The sequence below is a fragment of the Thermobia domestica genome, chromosome 6 (genome assembly GCF_964235325.1).
Source record: "Thermobia domestica chromosome 6, izTheDome1.hap1.1, whole genome shotgun sequence".
NCBI classification, from domain to species: domain Eukaryota; kingdom Metazoa; phylum Arthropoda; class Insecta; order Zygentoma; family Lepismatidae; genus Thermobia; species Thermobia domestica.
The window spans coordinates 150,584,668-150,602,206 of NC_137459.1; the positions used below are offsets into that span (position 1 = coordinate 150,584,668).

The window sequence follows — 17,539 nt, forward strand, 5'->3', positions numbered from 1 at the left end:
GTTAGGCTAAAGGAGACGGTGATGATGAGTAATGAATGAAATGGTGTAATGAAGAAAGTGGGAGGAAACGGGAGAACCCCGAGAAAACCCACGCACACGGTGTTTGTCCACCACAAAGTTCACTTGGCGGGGGCTGGGATCGAACCCGGGACCCCAAGCACCAGAGGTGAACGCTCTACCACTGAGCGCAAAACTTTTGAAATGACACTCGTACTTTCACCAAACACTCCACTATGACACTAGTAAGACGACAAAATACACAGCATGCTTAATGAGGTGTAGCCCAAAATTGTGATGAACTTTTAAACTTTAATTCTTGTGTAACTATAATATTCTCCTAAGATGAGACCTACTGCAATCGATAAATCATATCGAATTGAACAAAATAACATGATTTTAGCAAATGTTCTCGGGCTATCAACCAGGTGAAGATATTACTAACATCTGACGTTTGAAATGCAGACATTGAATTTATCTTCAGGAATTGCGATGAAGAGACCGGAGATATGTGGGCATATATACGTATGGCTATTTAGGGACGGAGCTATGAATGGAGATCTGTGATTTGACTGAGGGGAATACTGGCTCCTGATAGGCCGTTGTTGTGGTTACGAGAGATAGGTTTGTTGAACGTCTGTTTTTTTCCTGAAAAGGGCCGACCAAACAGGACTGAATTGAAATCCATTATCTCTATTAGAGATTGTTTCTTTCATGTGAGATGGCTGTGGGTTTCTTGATTATTCTGTCCCAATTCTTTCATCAAAATGACATGTTGAAGGCAAATTCTCAAGGTAGATTTTTAGAAAATCGATAAAAACGATTGTTGTTGCACTGACAAATACATTATACGTTCCTAATAATAATTGGTAGTTTTTATTTTGTTTGAATAAATGATTTATTTATGTTCTGTATGTAACATCACAATCAAATTAACTCATAATCTGATGTAAATTTATAATTATGTAAAGTTCGAGTGTTGGCTACCGTCATATATATGTATTCCAGTGCTACATATTATAAATATTGTACCACTACCAATAATGATCCTTCTCACACGGCGATGCCCGTGAGATGCCGAAAATATGCGACAGCAAGCATGAGTGATATTTAATCATAAATAAAGAAAGCGTAAATATATATACCGCTTAAAGCTAGGTTGCCATGCTGCAAGAATCTTGTAGCTGTTATTAAAAAATAAATAAAAAAGAAATGCACCCTACAATATTTCTCCATATAAACATAATTTTAAAAGGGACGTGCTACATGTTTTTCATCGTGCAAGGAGTCAAACCATGTTCAACTTTCTGGGTCGTCTTGCTTGCTACCTGCTATCGCCCTTCCACTGAAATAAAGGAAAAAAAAAAGTTTCGCCGCTTCCTAAACTCTCCGGGTTATTTTGCACGGAGAGGGGAAGCGCGCCAAAATACACGTTTTTAATGAGGAGTTTTACTATTTGTCCACTAGAGAGCAGTGGTGCATAAGTGGAGATATCTTTCTTGTTTTCAGAAAGGTGTAATGTGTAAACAGTAAATAGAATGATGGGATTGCAAGATATTTTAATGGCAGCTACAAGATTCTTGCAGCATGGCAGCCTAGCTGTATATATTTAACTAAGTAAGTACGTCGTCGATGGGAGAATTCTGTTTCTTGTAATTTATAAGACTGAATTCTGTGGTAGTGGAACTACAAATCTTTTAGAAAGGATATCAAGGAAGTAAAACATTAATATTTCTTCAAAAGAATAGATCCTCTACTCAACCGCTTGCAGATCAACTCAGAAGATGATTACCGGAGTGTACAGTCCGCAGCAAAGAGCCTGCAACATGAGCAACTTCATTACTGCCTGCAACTTCGTTATTGTGAAATGACGAAGTCTTTTGCTCCAAAATAAGTGTGCAGGGGAGGACGTCGAAGTTTCTCCTGGCGTGATTCGTGCCAATTAGACGTTATGTTGATTCCCTGCGCTGTTAGACGTAGTTTCACAATAAAGTTAAATGCTCATGTTGCAGGTTTTTTGCTGCGGACTGTACAAAGAAAAGTGGTGTACTCATAGTAGGATTTGTCGAAATCAAGCACAAAAAACTACTTTCTGCTTATCTTGTAAGATGATACGTAGCTAGGATGCACACTGGTGATTATAATGATATTAGTCATGAAATTTAAGTTTGCTGGCATTCACGTAACAAGAAAACTTTACATTCGGTTAAAAATGGTTCCGTGAGTAACATTTCATATTAATTTCACTGCTATAATTGTCAGGTTTTCAATTTTGTGCATGCATTACAAAGGGTTTTGTGTGAGAAAGAGATTCGTTCTCTTTTGTAACATTTTCAAAGGATAAAAGTATTTTAATTCCTTCTTTTAATTGAATAGTTAGCATGATTGCCTGGAGTGAGCGTTATATCGTATTCAGTTCCAGGTAAGACCCCACAAAATTTCCTGTGTTGACCCATTAAAGGCAATTGAAAAAATACTTGAAACAAGTAGGATTGAACTCCTGTCTAAACAGAAGAAAACACGAAGGAAGGAACGATATGCTTGGCCGTACGTTTTCTTTCCTTCTCATGTTATATTTATTTTTGTATGTGAATACATTGAACATTTTCCAAGGATATCAGTCTTTAAGAAATAGTGGACTGCTTATATTACTTGCTACCTTGTGTTGAACTATATGTATAATTCATTATAATGTAAAGCTTTTGAGGAGCAATCTAATCAGTAAACTCAGATAGTATTCACTTTTGCCCCTCCAAATTATTATATGTTGTTTTCAAAGATCGTATTAAACGTAGAATTTTTGCTGACAGCATTGTCAAAACTTAGGTAGAAAAAAAGATATTTAATGAGAATAGCATATAGGTACACTAATAAATACGTTAGCAGGCACACTGCAGGAATCTGCAGTCCATAAATGCAGGCCCATTCCAATCAATTTCCAGAAGTATTTCGCAAAAATACTTCATGCAATAGAATTTGGAGTAAGTACCATGAAAGAAGTTACTTCTCAGTGAGACACCTAGAACTGTACGTTTTCAATGGGCTCAAAAAACACAGAAACTACACAGAGAACCTGGGAACGTAGTGTGGTCCGATGAGTTTCAATTTTCTGTATTGCACTGGTGCAAACTGTGATGTGCACTGAAAGCCAGATGAAGAATTTCACCTTCAATGCGTGAAGGGTTGTATGTGTTTCGAGCTGGAGGAGGTGCTTTGATGGTGTTAAGTGTTTTTCATACTGTAACTTGGACCTGCTCATACAGCTGAATGCGAAAACGAACCAGTATGTTTATTTGGATATTTTCAGTGACCAGGTGTTACTATTTCTCCATTAAAATGAATATGCAGTGGACTCTTCCTTCTTCCAAGAAATGACAGCTGCCGTGTTTACAGGGCTTAAACCATTTGTACGTGGTTTGAGAAATATTCAAATACCCTGTCGCACCTGGTTTGGCCTGCAAAATCCAAAGGTTTAAACCCAATTGAAAAGTTGCGAAACTGAAGCAGCGGGTGAAAGGCAGAAAAAATAAGTATCAGCGTACTTTGCTTGAATTACGGGGTCTCTTCATGAACTAGTGGATTCACAGTGATGTGACATATCTGCAACATGTGGAGTCACTTCCAAACAGGATTCAGGCCAGAGGCGGTGTTGTGTAAGCTCTACTTGAGACAAAGAAAGAATAACTTTTTCTTCGGTGCGCTTATATAAACCGAAATGTCTTGGCAGCAATGATACCTCAGGTCGATGCAAAGTGGTGTTCTTATTTTTTTATTTACCTTTTTTGGTGGTTGTGTGTGGTGTTTATGTGCGTGCTCTGGTCTCTTCAGGTAGCATCGGTGCTGTGACTTTCTCAAGTGAAGTATTGCCAGTGACACATGGATTGAAGTGGAGTGAAAGATCCTTTCATTTCATTGCTGCTGCTTTGCATACCAAGGGAACCGCCATGTGCTCTTTTAGATACTACTAATAGTCACGGAGTAACTGTCAGTGACTGTGTGACAGGGTCAAAAGCAAAAGCAAAAGCAAAAGCAAAAAAAAAAAAAAAAAAAAAAACTTTTTTTCCTCCTTTGTAGTGATACGTAAATCCTGGCCCACCCGGTCCACATTCTACCAGTGTTTTTAACATATATTACCAAAATATTCCATGTATTAAAAACAAATTACTGGAATACCCAACCAACTTAGTTGAGATAAGAGAACTGGATTGCTTCGCAGTGACCGAAAAAATGAAATGAAATCTTTGAGTTTTACGTCCCACGGTTAGGCTAAAGGAGACGGTGATGATGAGTAATGTATGAAATGGTGGAATGAAGAAAGTGGGAGGAAACGGGAGAACCCCGAGAAAACACACGCACACGGTGTTTGTCCACCACAAAGTTCACTTGGCGGGGGCTGGGATCGAACCCGGGACCTCAAGCACCAGAGGTGAACGCTCTACCACTGAGCCACCGCGGCCCCTTCGCAGTGACCGAATCGTGGCTGAATGACTCAGTGAACGACAGTAAAATTAATCTTTCAAACAATTTCTCCATTTGTCGTAAATGCCGCAGAACTCGTGGAGATGGATTGATAATTTGTATAAATAATAACTGGAAGAGCAAGAGAAGACTGGATCTTGGACGGAATTGTGAACTTTGGGTGGAAATTTTTATTCCAAGGCGTCGCTCTGTGTTTATTGGGTGCTTCTATAGACTCCACAAGAACACTCCCCAGTACATCTTAAAAGCTTGCCAGATTCACTGTTACAAGCATTGTCTCACGGTGACGTCATCCTATTGGGTGATTTCAACCTTTCCATCACGTGGCAGGACAGCAAGCGTGGAATCGCTAAAGGTGGAAACGACAATTATTTCATGGACTAGGTCAACATAATATGTACCCGCATAAAAAGCAATCTTAACTACGTTCTCTCTAACTTTGAACCTCATTGTGTTGTCCCATGCAGAAATCTATTTCCCTCGGATCACGATTCCTTGGATGTTTCTTTCGATTTCCTACCCTCCACTACTACAAACCAGCCCTTCAAAAGTAGGTCACAACTTCTTTGGAAGAGAGCCCCTTGAGGTGACACCTGTCGGGCTATTGAACTGTTTCCTTGGTGTTTGTTAGAGGCAGGAACTATTGACGAGTATGTGGACTGACTCACATCTGCTGTCCACTCAACCATAAAGGACTTTGTCCCTGTAAAAGCTTCAAAATCGAACAAGTTTCTGGTCTGATATGACAATGAACTACGCGATCATCTTAAAAACAGAAAAAAAAAGCTTGCTTGTAATCTGTGGAAGTCACATCCGAGTGACTACACATACAAACATTTCACTAAAATTAGAAGCCTTACCAAGAAGGTACAGCGACGTAAATACTTTGAATGCATTGACTCAATTGGGAATTTGGGGGCGCGGTGGCTCAGTGGTAGAGCGTTCACCTCCGGTGCTTGGGGTACCTGGTTCGATCCCAGCTCGCGCCGTGTGGACTTTGTGGTGGACAAACACCGTGCTCGTGGTTTTCTCGGGGTTCTTCCGTTTCCTCCCACTTTCTTCATTCCACCATTTAACTCATTTCTCATTATCACCGTCTCCTTTAACCTAACCGGCATAACCGTGGGACGTTAAACTTAAAGATTTCATTTCATTTCAATTGGTGATTTTACTGTTAGCAACCATAAACTCGTTTGGTCTGTAATTAAATCTAGATCGAAATCTCCTGGCATACCGGCAACAGTTCAAGACGAGAATATTGGAAGGTAGTGATTACACCGGCCTGCGAAGATTTTCCGGCAAAAGTAATTTTAGGTGATATACGTTAGATTTAGTGTCCTTACGTAAAAAATAATACCAGTTGTTTCATATCACGTACAGACTTGTCACAAGTCCTTCTCATGTTTATGCTAATAGAGCTTCGTTTTTGTAAATAAGGTTTGGATTGGGTGTATGGAATGCAGGTATGGACATGTCTGAGATGAAACATTGTATGTCCTCTGTTTTGGAGGGGATTAGTTGAAGTCGATCCATGAGTGAGTTTGTGTTAAAAATCGCAAGTGGCAGTGATGTTCGGAGGCGAAAATGTGTGAACAATCCAAACTCTTTCTGTTATATATGTGACCATTATACAGTTAAAGGCCAGAAGGGAAATATTACGCCATTTATAAAAAGCTTGTACTTGGCATATTTTAACATGAAGTTAGGTGATCAGGACAAGAATTTCGCACCTCATATTGTGTGTAAAACGTGTGTAGAAAACCTGCGGCAATGGTACAAAGGGTTGTTGCCATCAATGCCATTCGGAATTTCCATGGTTTGGCGGGAATAAAGAAATCATGTTGATGACTGTTATTTGTGTGTATGTAAAGTATCAGGTTTCACTACGAAACACAAAAAAGCACATTGTGTATCCGAGCGTTCCGTCAGCCATAACACACATGGACCTGATATTCTTGTCCCAAAACCACCAATACAGTTACCAGAGAGTGTGTCTTCGTCATCTTCAAGTGCGGAGGATGGTGATTATGATACCTTTATACCGAATGTTGAACATAAAACTGCACGTGTTTATAATCAGTGTAACTTAAATGATTTGGTGCATGACGTAGGCCTTGCTAAAGTAAAGAATGAACTTTTAGGATCAATATTAAAACAGAGAAATAGTTTACTTTCTGGGATAAATTCATATCGTTACAGAAATGGGGAGGAAGAATTCAGACAGTTTTTTGTTCAAGAAGAAGAACTTGTGTTTCGCTGTGATATCCCTGGCTTGATTCGTCGTCTTCGAATAGTTTACCAAGCAAAGGACTGGCGTCTATTTATTGGTTCGAGTAAAAGAAGTCTCAAAGGTGTTCTGCACAATGGGAATAAACTTGCTTCAGTGCCAGTCGCCCATTCAATATACTGAAATACAATGAACACGGATGGTTACTGTGCTGTGATTTAAAAGTGTAAAATATCATATTGGGACAGCAAGCAGATTGTACAAAGTTACCGTGTTTTCTGTGTGAGTGGGACTCTCGGGACAAGGATAGACACTAGTTAGTTTCTGAGTGACCCAAGAGGAAATAGCTCGTGCCAGGAGAAAAAAAAAAAAGTAAATCTTTCATTAATTGATCCTCAAAATATGTTATTGCCCCCTTTACATATAAAATTGGGAATTTTGAAGCAGTACGTTAAGAGGTATAGAAGTAATCCCTGCTTTCGGTACCTTTGTCAGAAATTTCCACGACTGTCGGATGGCAAAATTAAGGAAGGAGTATTCGACGGTCCCCAAATTCAGAAGCTTATGAAGGATCCTATCATAGGCAGCGCCACAGTGGGTGCTATGGGTGCAGCTGCACCTACAGTAACTTCGATTTTCAGATTTTCTACAATAATCCCTTCTATTTTTTATATTTCTTGTTTCCTGTTTGTATATATTTGAGTGACTTCTTTAATTTCTCATAAGATACTTGCTTTTCTTTTTTTCTTTTTCTTTAGTAAAACTTAGGGGTTATTTTTGAGATATTAAGGCTCAATAGTGCAGAGCGTTCTGGCAACAATGTTAGGATGTGTTGGCAAAGCATCTTTGGCGAACAGTTGGATGTAATTGTTAGTTGAGTTGTTATTGTATGTACGCATGTCAGCATGTTAATTTGCCCTTAAAACATTTAAATCAAAACTAGGAACTTTGCTTGGGTGGATAAAACCAAAGCTCTTCACACGCATCCACATCTTCAACCAAAGCTCTTGTAATTGATGCAATAAAAAAAAAAAAAAAAAAAAAAACTTGTATATTTAAAAATTCTAATATTTCTTTGACAAATCCATAACTCACATACACGTGTATCCATGTATGAAGTTTCTTTAAATATGTACATAAAAGTTTTTATTGTGTACCATGTTAATATTTTTTACTATGTCTTATCCCTCCAGCCTGTACCCACATTACCAAAATCCTAGCGCCGCCTATGGATCCTATATTCACTACGTCGATGAGTGAAACACAGCTTCAGGCATAGGAATCATTCAAGGATGTTTCCACCAAATTCATGGGTAATGTTAAAGATGACAATTACCAACAGATTGTCAAAACCATGCTGTACTACTTCCAGAAATTAGGTTGCCACATGAGCTTAAAATTACATTGCTTGCACAGTCATCTGCACTATTTTTCTTTAAATTTAGGAACATTCAGCGAGAAACATGGCGAACGGTTCTATCAAGACATAAAAGAAATGGAACGAAGATATCAGGGGCGATGGGATGTCTCCATGATGTCAGATTACTGTTGGTGTCTAGTGCGAGATAACCCTACTCAGGGACACAAACGCAAATCAACACAGCGTTCATTCACATCAAAGCGCAGCAAAAAATAGTGTTCTCGTAGTGAAATTCATACATTCTAGCAATGAACATGTTACATTAAGTAGTGCTTTTTAGTATAACCGTTACAATTTGATCATGTTCTTTTCACATAGCAGATATTGTCTATTATGGTGAACTTTGCGTTGAAATTAAAACAATATGAAAAAATTGATTTCATATAGTAGCAAACTGTATGTGATAGGCAAAAATATAGTGTTCTTGTGGTAAGATTTATACCATTTACAAATGAACTGTTACATAAAGTAATGTTTTGTATATTCGTTGCAATTTGATCATGTCCGTTCAAATTATACATATTCTCTATTATGGTGTTTTCTATCTAAATTACAACAATATAAAAAATTTCGATTGATATATATATATATATATATATATATATATATATATATATATATATATATATAGGCAAACACGGTTTCGATATTTGAAATCAGCGCACCTAAATTAGGTTAAATCATCTCGAAGTTTTTGCCGGAGAAAAACATTTTATTTCGCAGGCCGGTGTTATCAAAGACTCGACCTCTTTAATAACTACTTCACTAAAACATTTACTTTCCTTCCCCCTACAATCCATCTGCCCCATCTATTCTAACACCTTATCCAACCTCTCTACCTCTCCAGGCGAAGTTCTGGTTCTCTTCAGTCGCTATCTCCACATAGATCTCTTGGACCCGAAAACACTGGTTCTCTCTTTCTCAACAAAACTGTCTCAGCTTTTGCGGTTCATCTATTCACCTTATTCAATAGGTGCTTCGGGGAAGAGTATTATCCCACCAGTTGGAAACTAGCTCACGTGACCCCAATATATAAAGCAGGCTTTAAAGATCATGTATCCTCTTATAAGCCAATATCTCTTCTTTCTATAATATCAATTATCTGCGAAAAAAAATAATCAAAGACAGGCTACTTAAATTCACCTCACCTTACATTCACACTTCTTAGCACGGCTTTGTATCGAGAAGCTCGAGTCTCACAACTTAAGTACTCTTCTTTCCTGTGCAGTTAAATGTATAAATAACAATACTCAATTAGATGTTATTTACTTTGATCTCTCCAAGGTATTTTATTCTGTCAGTCACATTCATCCTCTCCACAAGCTTCCCAATAGTTTAATGTATACGGCAAAGTTCTCTGTTTAATCACCAGCTACTTGAAGGACCATAAACAGAGAGTTGTCCTTTCAGGGGCGACTTCTAACCCCCAACCTGTAATCTAAGGGTGGTGTACTTGGGCCCTTGCTATTTGTTCTGTATATGGATAATCTCTACTCGCACTTACCAGCTCATCCTAGTGGCCTTCTATTCTATGCTGACGATTGTAAGTTATACAGAACAATATCGTGCTTCCATGACACGATTGCCCTACAGGAAGACATAAATCACCTTATAGGCTGGTGCGAAATGTGACACTTGAAACTTAACACCAAGAAATATGACAGTATTACCATTATTCTGAAAAAGTCTTCTGTTCCCTCTACATACCATATCAACGATTCTCATATTATACATTCTGCTAGTCATAATGATCTTGGTGTCATCTTCGATTCGAAACTCACATTCTCTGACTACATCTTCTCAGTTCTTAAGAATTCAATGCTCATATTGGGGCTTCTTTATCAATTTACTGAACTATGCACAGTGGCATTATTAGCAACATTCTACAGGGTGTTTCAACACAACACCAACAACGTTTGGGAGGTGATTCCTGAGAACAAGACAAGGCAAAAGTATAGACCAACCTGGGTGCACAAATGCTTCCTTTCGGAGATATAGGCTGCCGAAAACATGAAAAATTGAACTTTCAAGGTCCATAGCTCCAAAACTATGGGACCTACCGTAGTCGGGTCTAGACTTCACTTAGGAATTAATATGTGTTCTATTCAAAAATATGTGTTTCAGAATCCTAAGGTACCCACGCAGCAATTTTTGCAGGAGTTTGACCACGAGCATATAACTTGAAGTACTCAACTACCTTTATAAAAATTGTTGCAGCAGTACCGCAGGATTCAGAAGCATGGATATTTGGATAGGGCACATACTAGTTCCTAAGTGAAGTGTTGGCCCGACTACGGTAGATCATATATTGGAGCTATGGACATTTAAAGTTCATTTTTCCATGTTTTCGGCAGCCTATAACTCAGAAAGGAAGCATTTGTGCAGCCAGCTTGGTCTATATTTTTTGTCTTGTCTTGGTGTCAGGAATCACCTCCCAAATGTTATCGATGTTGTTTTGAAACACCCTGTATGAGTCTCTAATAGCGCCAAAGATCGAAAACTGCTCTTCCATATAGGCTATGGCAGCACCTACACATTATCTAGGCTTGATTCTGTTCTCAATTTTCTTTATTGCTATAGTACATTTTCATGTGCCTGCACTTATATTACCTGAGGAGGAACTCTTGCGATACGCTAATAATACTCAGACCCCGGGAGTACCCAGAGATAACTCTAACCTGAAATTTCTTCATATGATAGTTCATGGGAACTTAAGATCGAAACAAAACTTCGGGAACTATCCTTACATGCCCCTTCCCACATAACCCGGAATACCCACTTATTCCATATTGCCCGCCCTAGGTTTACAATTATACACAGGTCTTTTTACAGAATACCGAACTGTTATAATCATCTAAAAACTAATGTGGACATTTTTTCGAGCTACCCAGTGTTTGACTGAGAATTAAATGAGTTTTGGCAAAATAATATTACTTTTGCACTCTTTTTGTTGACACTTTTTATCGTTTGTTTGTTAACATTTCCCTGTGTAAAATTGCAAAGTTATGCTGTATCTGGGAATTTGTTCAATAGATAAATTTATATATATATATATATATATATATATATATATATATATATATATATATATATATATATATATATATATATATATATATATATATATATATATACAGTATAACCTCGTTAACACGAACTCGCTTAAGCCGAACACTCGGTTAGGACGAACAAAATTTCGGTCCCGGCATCGCTGTACGTTATCTTATAGGAAGTTTTATCGGTTAGCACGAATTACGAACTAATTTTTAGTCCCTTGAGTCAGTAAAGGTTTTGATTTAACACGAACTTTAAATCCTTTGTTTTTTTTTTTTCAGATCATTTTTCTTATTTCAGATTTCACTCCAGATCAGTTTTTGTCATACAGTATTTATACAGACGAAAATTGCCTTGTAAATAAAAGAAAAACCAGAAACAGGTATCTTTCCTCTCTTATGAGGTGTTGATTCTGTCCTCCGTCAAGCGCTGAACATGAAGGTGCTTGGCAGACGAGCTGGCGACAGCTCGAAACAAAACATCTTCTCTCCCCTGTAACTCCAAACTGGTGACAGCAATCATAAATACCTTTCCGGTTCCAGCGGTACTCACCCTACTAGCGGAGTTATCAATTTTATAACTTGACCTGGATTTTCTGCGTGGAAACTTTTTTTGTAAATCTTCGAAGATAGGATAATAAACTTACTGTAGTGTTTTCACTTTTTAGAGGATGGTACCGAGACCAAAACTAGTCTCGATCTCGATCTTAACTTGAATTTGAGATCGAAGTGTGCTTTTCGAAATCGAGACGAGACCGAAACTCTCAGTCTCGTCTCGATACAATTCTGTGGATGGTATCACGACAGAGAATAGTCTTCGTCTCGTCTCGAATTTGGAACCGAGACTACTCAGTCTCATCTCGATACCATCTCTAGTGTTTTCTATGACATACATAATATACTGTAGTGGTATGTATAGTCTGTATACTGTAGTGCGTATGTATGGAGAAAATGTATTCGAATAATAAAATTTGGGTCCCCGGTTAACACGAATTCTTTTAACACGAACTCCTGATTTTTCAGTCCCTTGGAATTCGTGTTAACGAGGGTTTACTGTATATATATATATATATATATATATATATATATATATGTATGTATGTATGTGTGTGTGTGTGTGTGTGTATGTATGTATAAAACATCACCGTTTAAAGCTAGGCGATATTTTTGACAATAATGTATGCCTATTAGTTTTTCTTTTTTTTATCTGAAACTTTTAGGCCATATAGGCTAATAGAGACGACTCACATGGAAGTTGAACCCAGGTCCACCTGATAGACAAACTATAAAAATAATTTATAACTGATAAATTGATCTTATGAAGGCATCACTTTGGTGTTAACAAAAGTAATTATCTTATTAATTATTATTTACCAAGATATTGCCATTTAAAGAGTTAAAAAGGCACGCAAGTAAACAAATATATATGTATGATAGTTGTAGAGAAATGTAAAAATAATAGCAAATACCTAATTATTCGAAGAGCCAATGTATTTGTTTAAAACATTTCTACAGTTGTATCTTATTCCTGATTATATACAAAGCTAAAAGCAGTAATTTTCTATAGAGCAAATAAATTTTGCTGTTTAGTAGGGTCGCCAGACGCGATGCTAATTGTCCACATACATAGAATAAAGTATCACATAAGAATGTGCAAACTCTGAACCATTCTTTAAATTATAGTGTTCCGGTGAATGAATCATATACAATGGTAATTGTATCATACTGGAGATGTTTCGTCCCTTAGCTATGATAACGCAGGGTGATCAAAAAGTTACGCAACTCTTGGAAGTAATAAAAAAGATATTGAAAATAGCCACCATTTACAGCTTCAGAATTGTGCACTATTTACTGATGTTCATGAACACGTTCTAGAGTGTTGCACGTGAATTATTCTGCACAGTTTGTTGAATGTTGATCTGCAGTATCTCTAAAGTTTGGGGATAGGTTGTGTAAGCTGCCGACTTCCTATATCTCCATAAGGAAAAGTCGAGTGGAGTGAGGTCTAGAGACCGGGGTAGCCATAGTAGCTTGCAAATAATTCGTCCTGGTAACACAGATTCCAAATACTCCACGGTCACGTGAGTAGTATGGGAAAAAGGATTAAACATTAGTGCTGTATGTTGCATGACTTTCTGTTCACGCTGTAACAAAATTACACTCTTAACACTAGTAAATGAAGGAATACTTATATTTAATTTAAAAGTTAGAATTTTCGTATCTAATTATATTTGAACATAAATGTACAGTGCGTTGTATTTATACAAGAAAGAGCAAAGCTTAAGTAAATTATCCTACAAGAAGTTAATTTGTTTTACCACTAATACACCCAACTTGAACATTTTACATTGGAGGTTGAGAACAAATATATAAACATAGGACTACAGCATTTTGTGGATACATAATATACGCATATATGTACTTCTGTGTACTAATGAAGGACAAATTGCTTTGGATCTGTTAGTGAATTAAGAAAAACGTTTTCCGGAGTTGCAGGTCCCTCTGAAAAGAAAAAGAAAAAAATGTACAGTTACTACGTGTCGAGTTGACAACTACTGCAATTTAAATTCAGTCATTGTTATTAGCATATACTGTAATAAGAATGTAGTTGAATTTCAAGTATGCATAATGAATTATACATAAACGCATTTATTTTCAAGTGTGAAAGCAAGGAATAAGTACAAATTGATACGTATATTTTTATAATTTATTATTTGTAAGTATTTTTTTTCGTTCTTTTATCCCCTCCTCTACTCTTTCCCAAACCAGAAAAAAAAAATATATTTTCTTTTCATTGTGTTCCACATTACGAGAAGGAATTTCTCTTTGATGATGTTCTGCAGTGTGTCACAATAGCAGTGTTTCAGTGATTTAATTATCTATTACATCTCTTAGAAACGTATCACATCTTTCAATCAAGTTGTTTTCCTTTTATTTCTGAATTATCTAAGTTCATGTCTCACCACTTTACAAAATGAATCATTTTAATTGAGGTACGTGCTTTAATAGAAAGGAGCAACTTAAAATTTTGCAGGGAATTATATACTCTTATGCTCCTAACTACTGAGAATTCTTTATTATTATCACAATAGATTTCAAGCCGATTGTTTCTACTTAAAATTAAGTGGTCATTTTGGTTTGGTATACATAGCTTAGTGGACCTCAATACTAGACTACGTGTCGATATTTGTATTATTTTGGTGTAGTGTTTTGATTCAACTATGTGTTCTTGAGGAAGAACGAAGACCTCAGAATGAAATTCAATACGAATAATGAAAGTTGTAAGAATCATGAGATGTTGAAATAGTAGAATCTCCATTTATTTTAGACAATTCGGAGTAAATAAGAAAGAAATTGTATGATCAATAAAAAATCTTGCATCCGAGATACTTACGATTAAGTGAACAATATATTCTCCGAATATTTGAAAATTATTTGAATATGTGTTTGAAGAGTTTACACGAATTAACGGGTAATTGTTCGGACAATTATTTGACTAAGACTATTCAAACAATTTAAATAGTTGTGGGAGCATGGGCCTGAGTAATAGAGCTCACCGAGGTCCTGGCTTCGATCTCCAGCCATGCGAGTCGTGGTTGACGACATTGTGTCCATGGAGTTCCTCAGATGTGTTCCTACATTTTCATTCCATCAGTTATTTCATAAGCATTCAGTTTCATTAATCATTTTTCTGCTTTTGCGTGCAGGCCATAATCGTAGGACGTAAAACTAGAAAGTTCATTTCATTTCATTTTAAATAGTTCTATTTTATGGTTTTGCTTAATGAGTCTGGTTTCGATTTAACTTTTTAATGCTGCTCTCAACACCATATCTTCTACCTTCTCAACTTCAAGTGCATGCACCAGTACCCACTCTCTCTCGAACTTCCCTTTGTTACATTCGATTTATCAGTTAAATGGCATCGTTACAAAATTACAAAATTGTGTATTATTCTACTGAACCACAATGTTGCATAGAGGGGGTAGAAATGTTAAGAGTGATATTTTGCTGTTATAATATGCACATAAATAAATGCGCATGTTACATGATCAAAACAACACACAGAATGACTTCTAATATCATCTGATAAGATTAATCATGCTTACTACAAGAATGCCAACGCTCTTGGAATTCCTTTCACTCATTCTATATAAGTCGAAATGGGAAATGGAGTAGCGTGGCTAAAACAACACGTGATTAAATTTTTAACAACAGAAGTGAACTCGAGAGATATTCGTACTTGTTTACAAGCCGTTGATAGTGGGGAAACCGTGGATCGGAATACAATAAGCAGAAGGAAAGGAGGAATTTCGTGCATGGGTAAAGTAATCACTGCATATGAACCTTGATGAGGTCGACTAGTATCTATTACAGATAAGAAATATTGACAGCTAATAGATGAAGTGATTGTAAATGACGATGAATTTAATTTGAACTCAACTTTTCCATGGTTCCAAAATTCAATGCGCTGTTTTGGTCTCGTTGGTATAGCATCCGTACTTGACTTCACAAGCTTCTCACACAGAACAAGCAAACAGAAGTCCACGGTTATACATTATTTTACATTTTATGTTATACATATATGATATTTTTACATACTTTTCTATAATTTTCAACGATTCATCTTAAACCTTAATTCCACTCATTTTCCGATGTCATACAATGAAGAAATTCATCACAGTGATAGAAGCCAATTTACAATACAATATTCAATTGTTAATTTTATATATTTGTATATGGTTATATAATTAATTTAGTATAGTAGACTCTCGGCTATTAAAGAAAAAAAGAAAATTCATGATTTTTTTGAACAATCTCTACTTTTAACCTGTTCCACAGTGGGCTGAAATCTCAAAAAGCTGGTCAAAAATCTTTAAAAAAAATGAATTCGAGAAGTTTTAGGTTTTGGGTCGTATAGCAGAATGTTTGAAGTATCAAATTTCGTTAAAACATCCGTCTCTTTGTTATACCTGCGGAGCAAACAGTCATTTGAAAAGTGCCGTTTGACCGATTCAGATGTAGTGAACGTGAACGGTGAGAAAACACTTTGATGTAAAGTATCAATAACTTCGTTAATTTTCGACATTTTTTGGATTTTCAAAATGGATAAAATAGATGAAGGCTTGTAGAATTGACATTTAAATAATTTAAGCTGAGAAAACAATTGACGTTATCACAAATTATCATTAAAGTTAACGATAAATAAAGAAAAAGTAAGAAAAAAGTAGATATATGCAGAAAAACAGCTATGAATTCCTCATAATTCTATCGACATATTGATTTTACGACACACGCAATACTACCAGCTAACGGAATTTACAACAAACACCTGCCCATAGGTGCCCTTGCAAAATTTGTTCACGTGTTTCCCAATAGATGTCAAGAATACCAATTTTTAACAATTTAGTAATTTGAAACTATAGCAATATATATAAAATTGAAAATCACTATGTTTGTGACTCTAAATCTCCTGAACACCCGAACAATCTCGATCAAATTTGTAACATGGATGAGGTTCAAGGCTGGGCTGGTTTCAGGCTATTCACTTTGATGTTAGAACTAAGGGAGGGTTGGGGGAGGGGAAGCGGGTACATAAAAATAAATAAAACTTAATAACTCCTGAACCACTCGACTGATCTTGATCAAATTTACAACATAGATGAGGATCACGCCTGGGATTGGTTTTATGGTTTAAATTTGACGGAGCAACATAGGGGAGGAGAAGGAGGCGGAGATATATAAAAATCAATTTATACAAGACTGAAAGTGCTTTGGCGTGGGAGACCCGAGTTCGATTCCTGGTGGGAGCTCATGTGGTTCGGATTCCACGTTAATCAGTAGGTCCACGTCTCATATAGCCTCGCTGCTGAACGGGACGCTCAACTAAGATCAACTTAACTCAAGACTGAAAGTGGCTATTTTTGTAAGTTAATAACTCTTGAACTATCCGATCAATCTCAATCAAATTTTCAAAATACATGAGGTTCGGATCTGGAAACATTTTTGTAATTTCACTTTAACGGTAAATCCTAGTGCAGGGGGAGGGGAGGGGATGTATAAATAAAAACTAGTAAAACCTAATACTTTTGAACCATCCGACCAATCTCGATCAAATTTTCAACATATATGAGGGTCGGGCCTCCGGTGTTTTTCGTCGTTTCACTTTGACGAGCCAACGTAGGGGAGGGGAGGGGAGATATATGTAAAAAAATAAAAATAAAAATGACTGCATTTGTGACTTCATCACTCTTGAACACCTGACCGATCCCAATCAAATTTTCAACATACATGATTTTAGGGGAAGGGATTACTTTAGGCCATTCACTTTGACGATGCAACGTAGGAGGGAGGGGAGAGAAATTT

At 36.8% G+C, this 17,539-nt stretch overlaps 1 protein-coding gene across 2 annotated transcripts in view; it reads right to left on the reverse strand.

Annotated features, from left to right (window-relative positions):
- Positions 1-13,353: 13,353 nt before the first annotated feature.
- Positions 13,354-17,539, reverse strand: part of LOC145688265 (uncharacterized) — a 249,611-nt gene continuing 245,425 nt past the window's right edge. For both annotated transcript variants that reach the window (XM_081762246.1, XM_081762247.1), the window contains exon 27: positions 13,354-13,678. In XM_081762246.1, the coding sequence (XP_081618372.1) occupies positions 13,608-13,678 (71 nt within the window). In that variant the 3' untranslated portion in view covers positions 13,354-13,607. The remainder of the gene's footprint in view (positions 13,679-17,539) is intronic.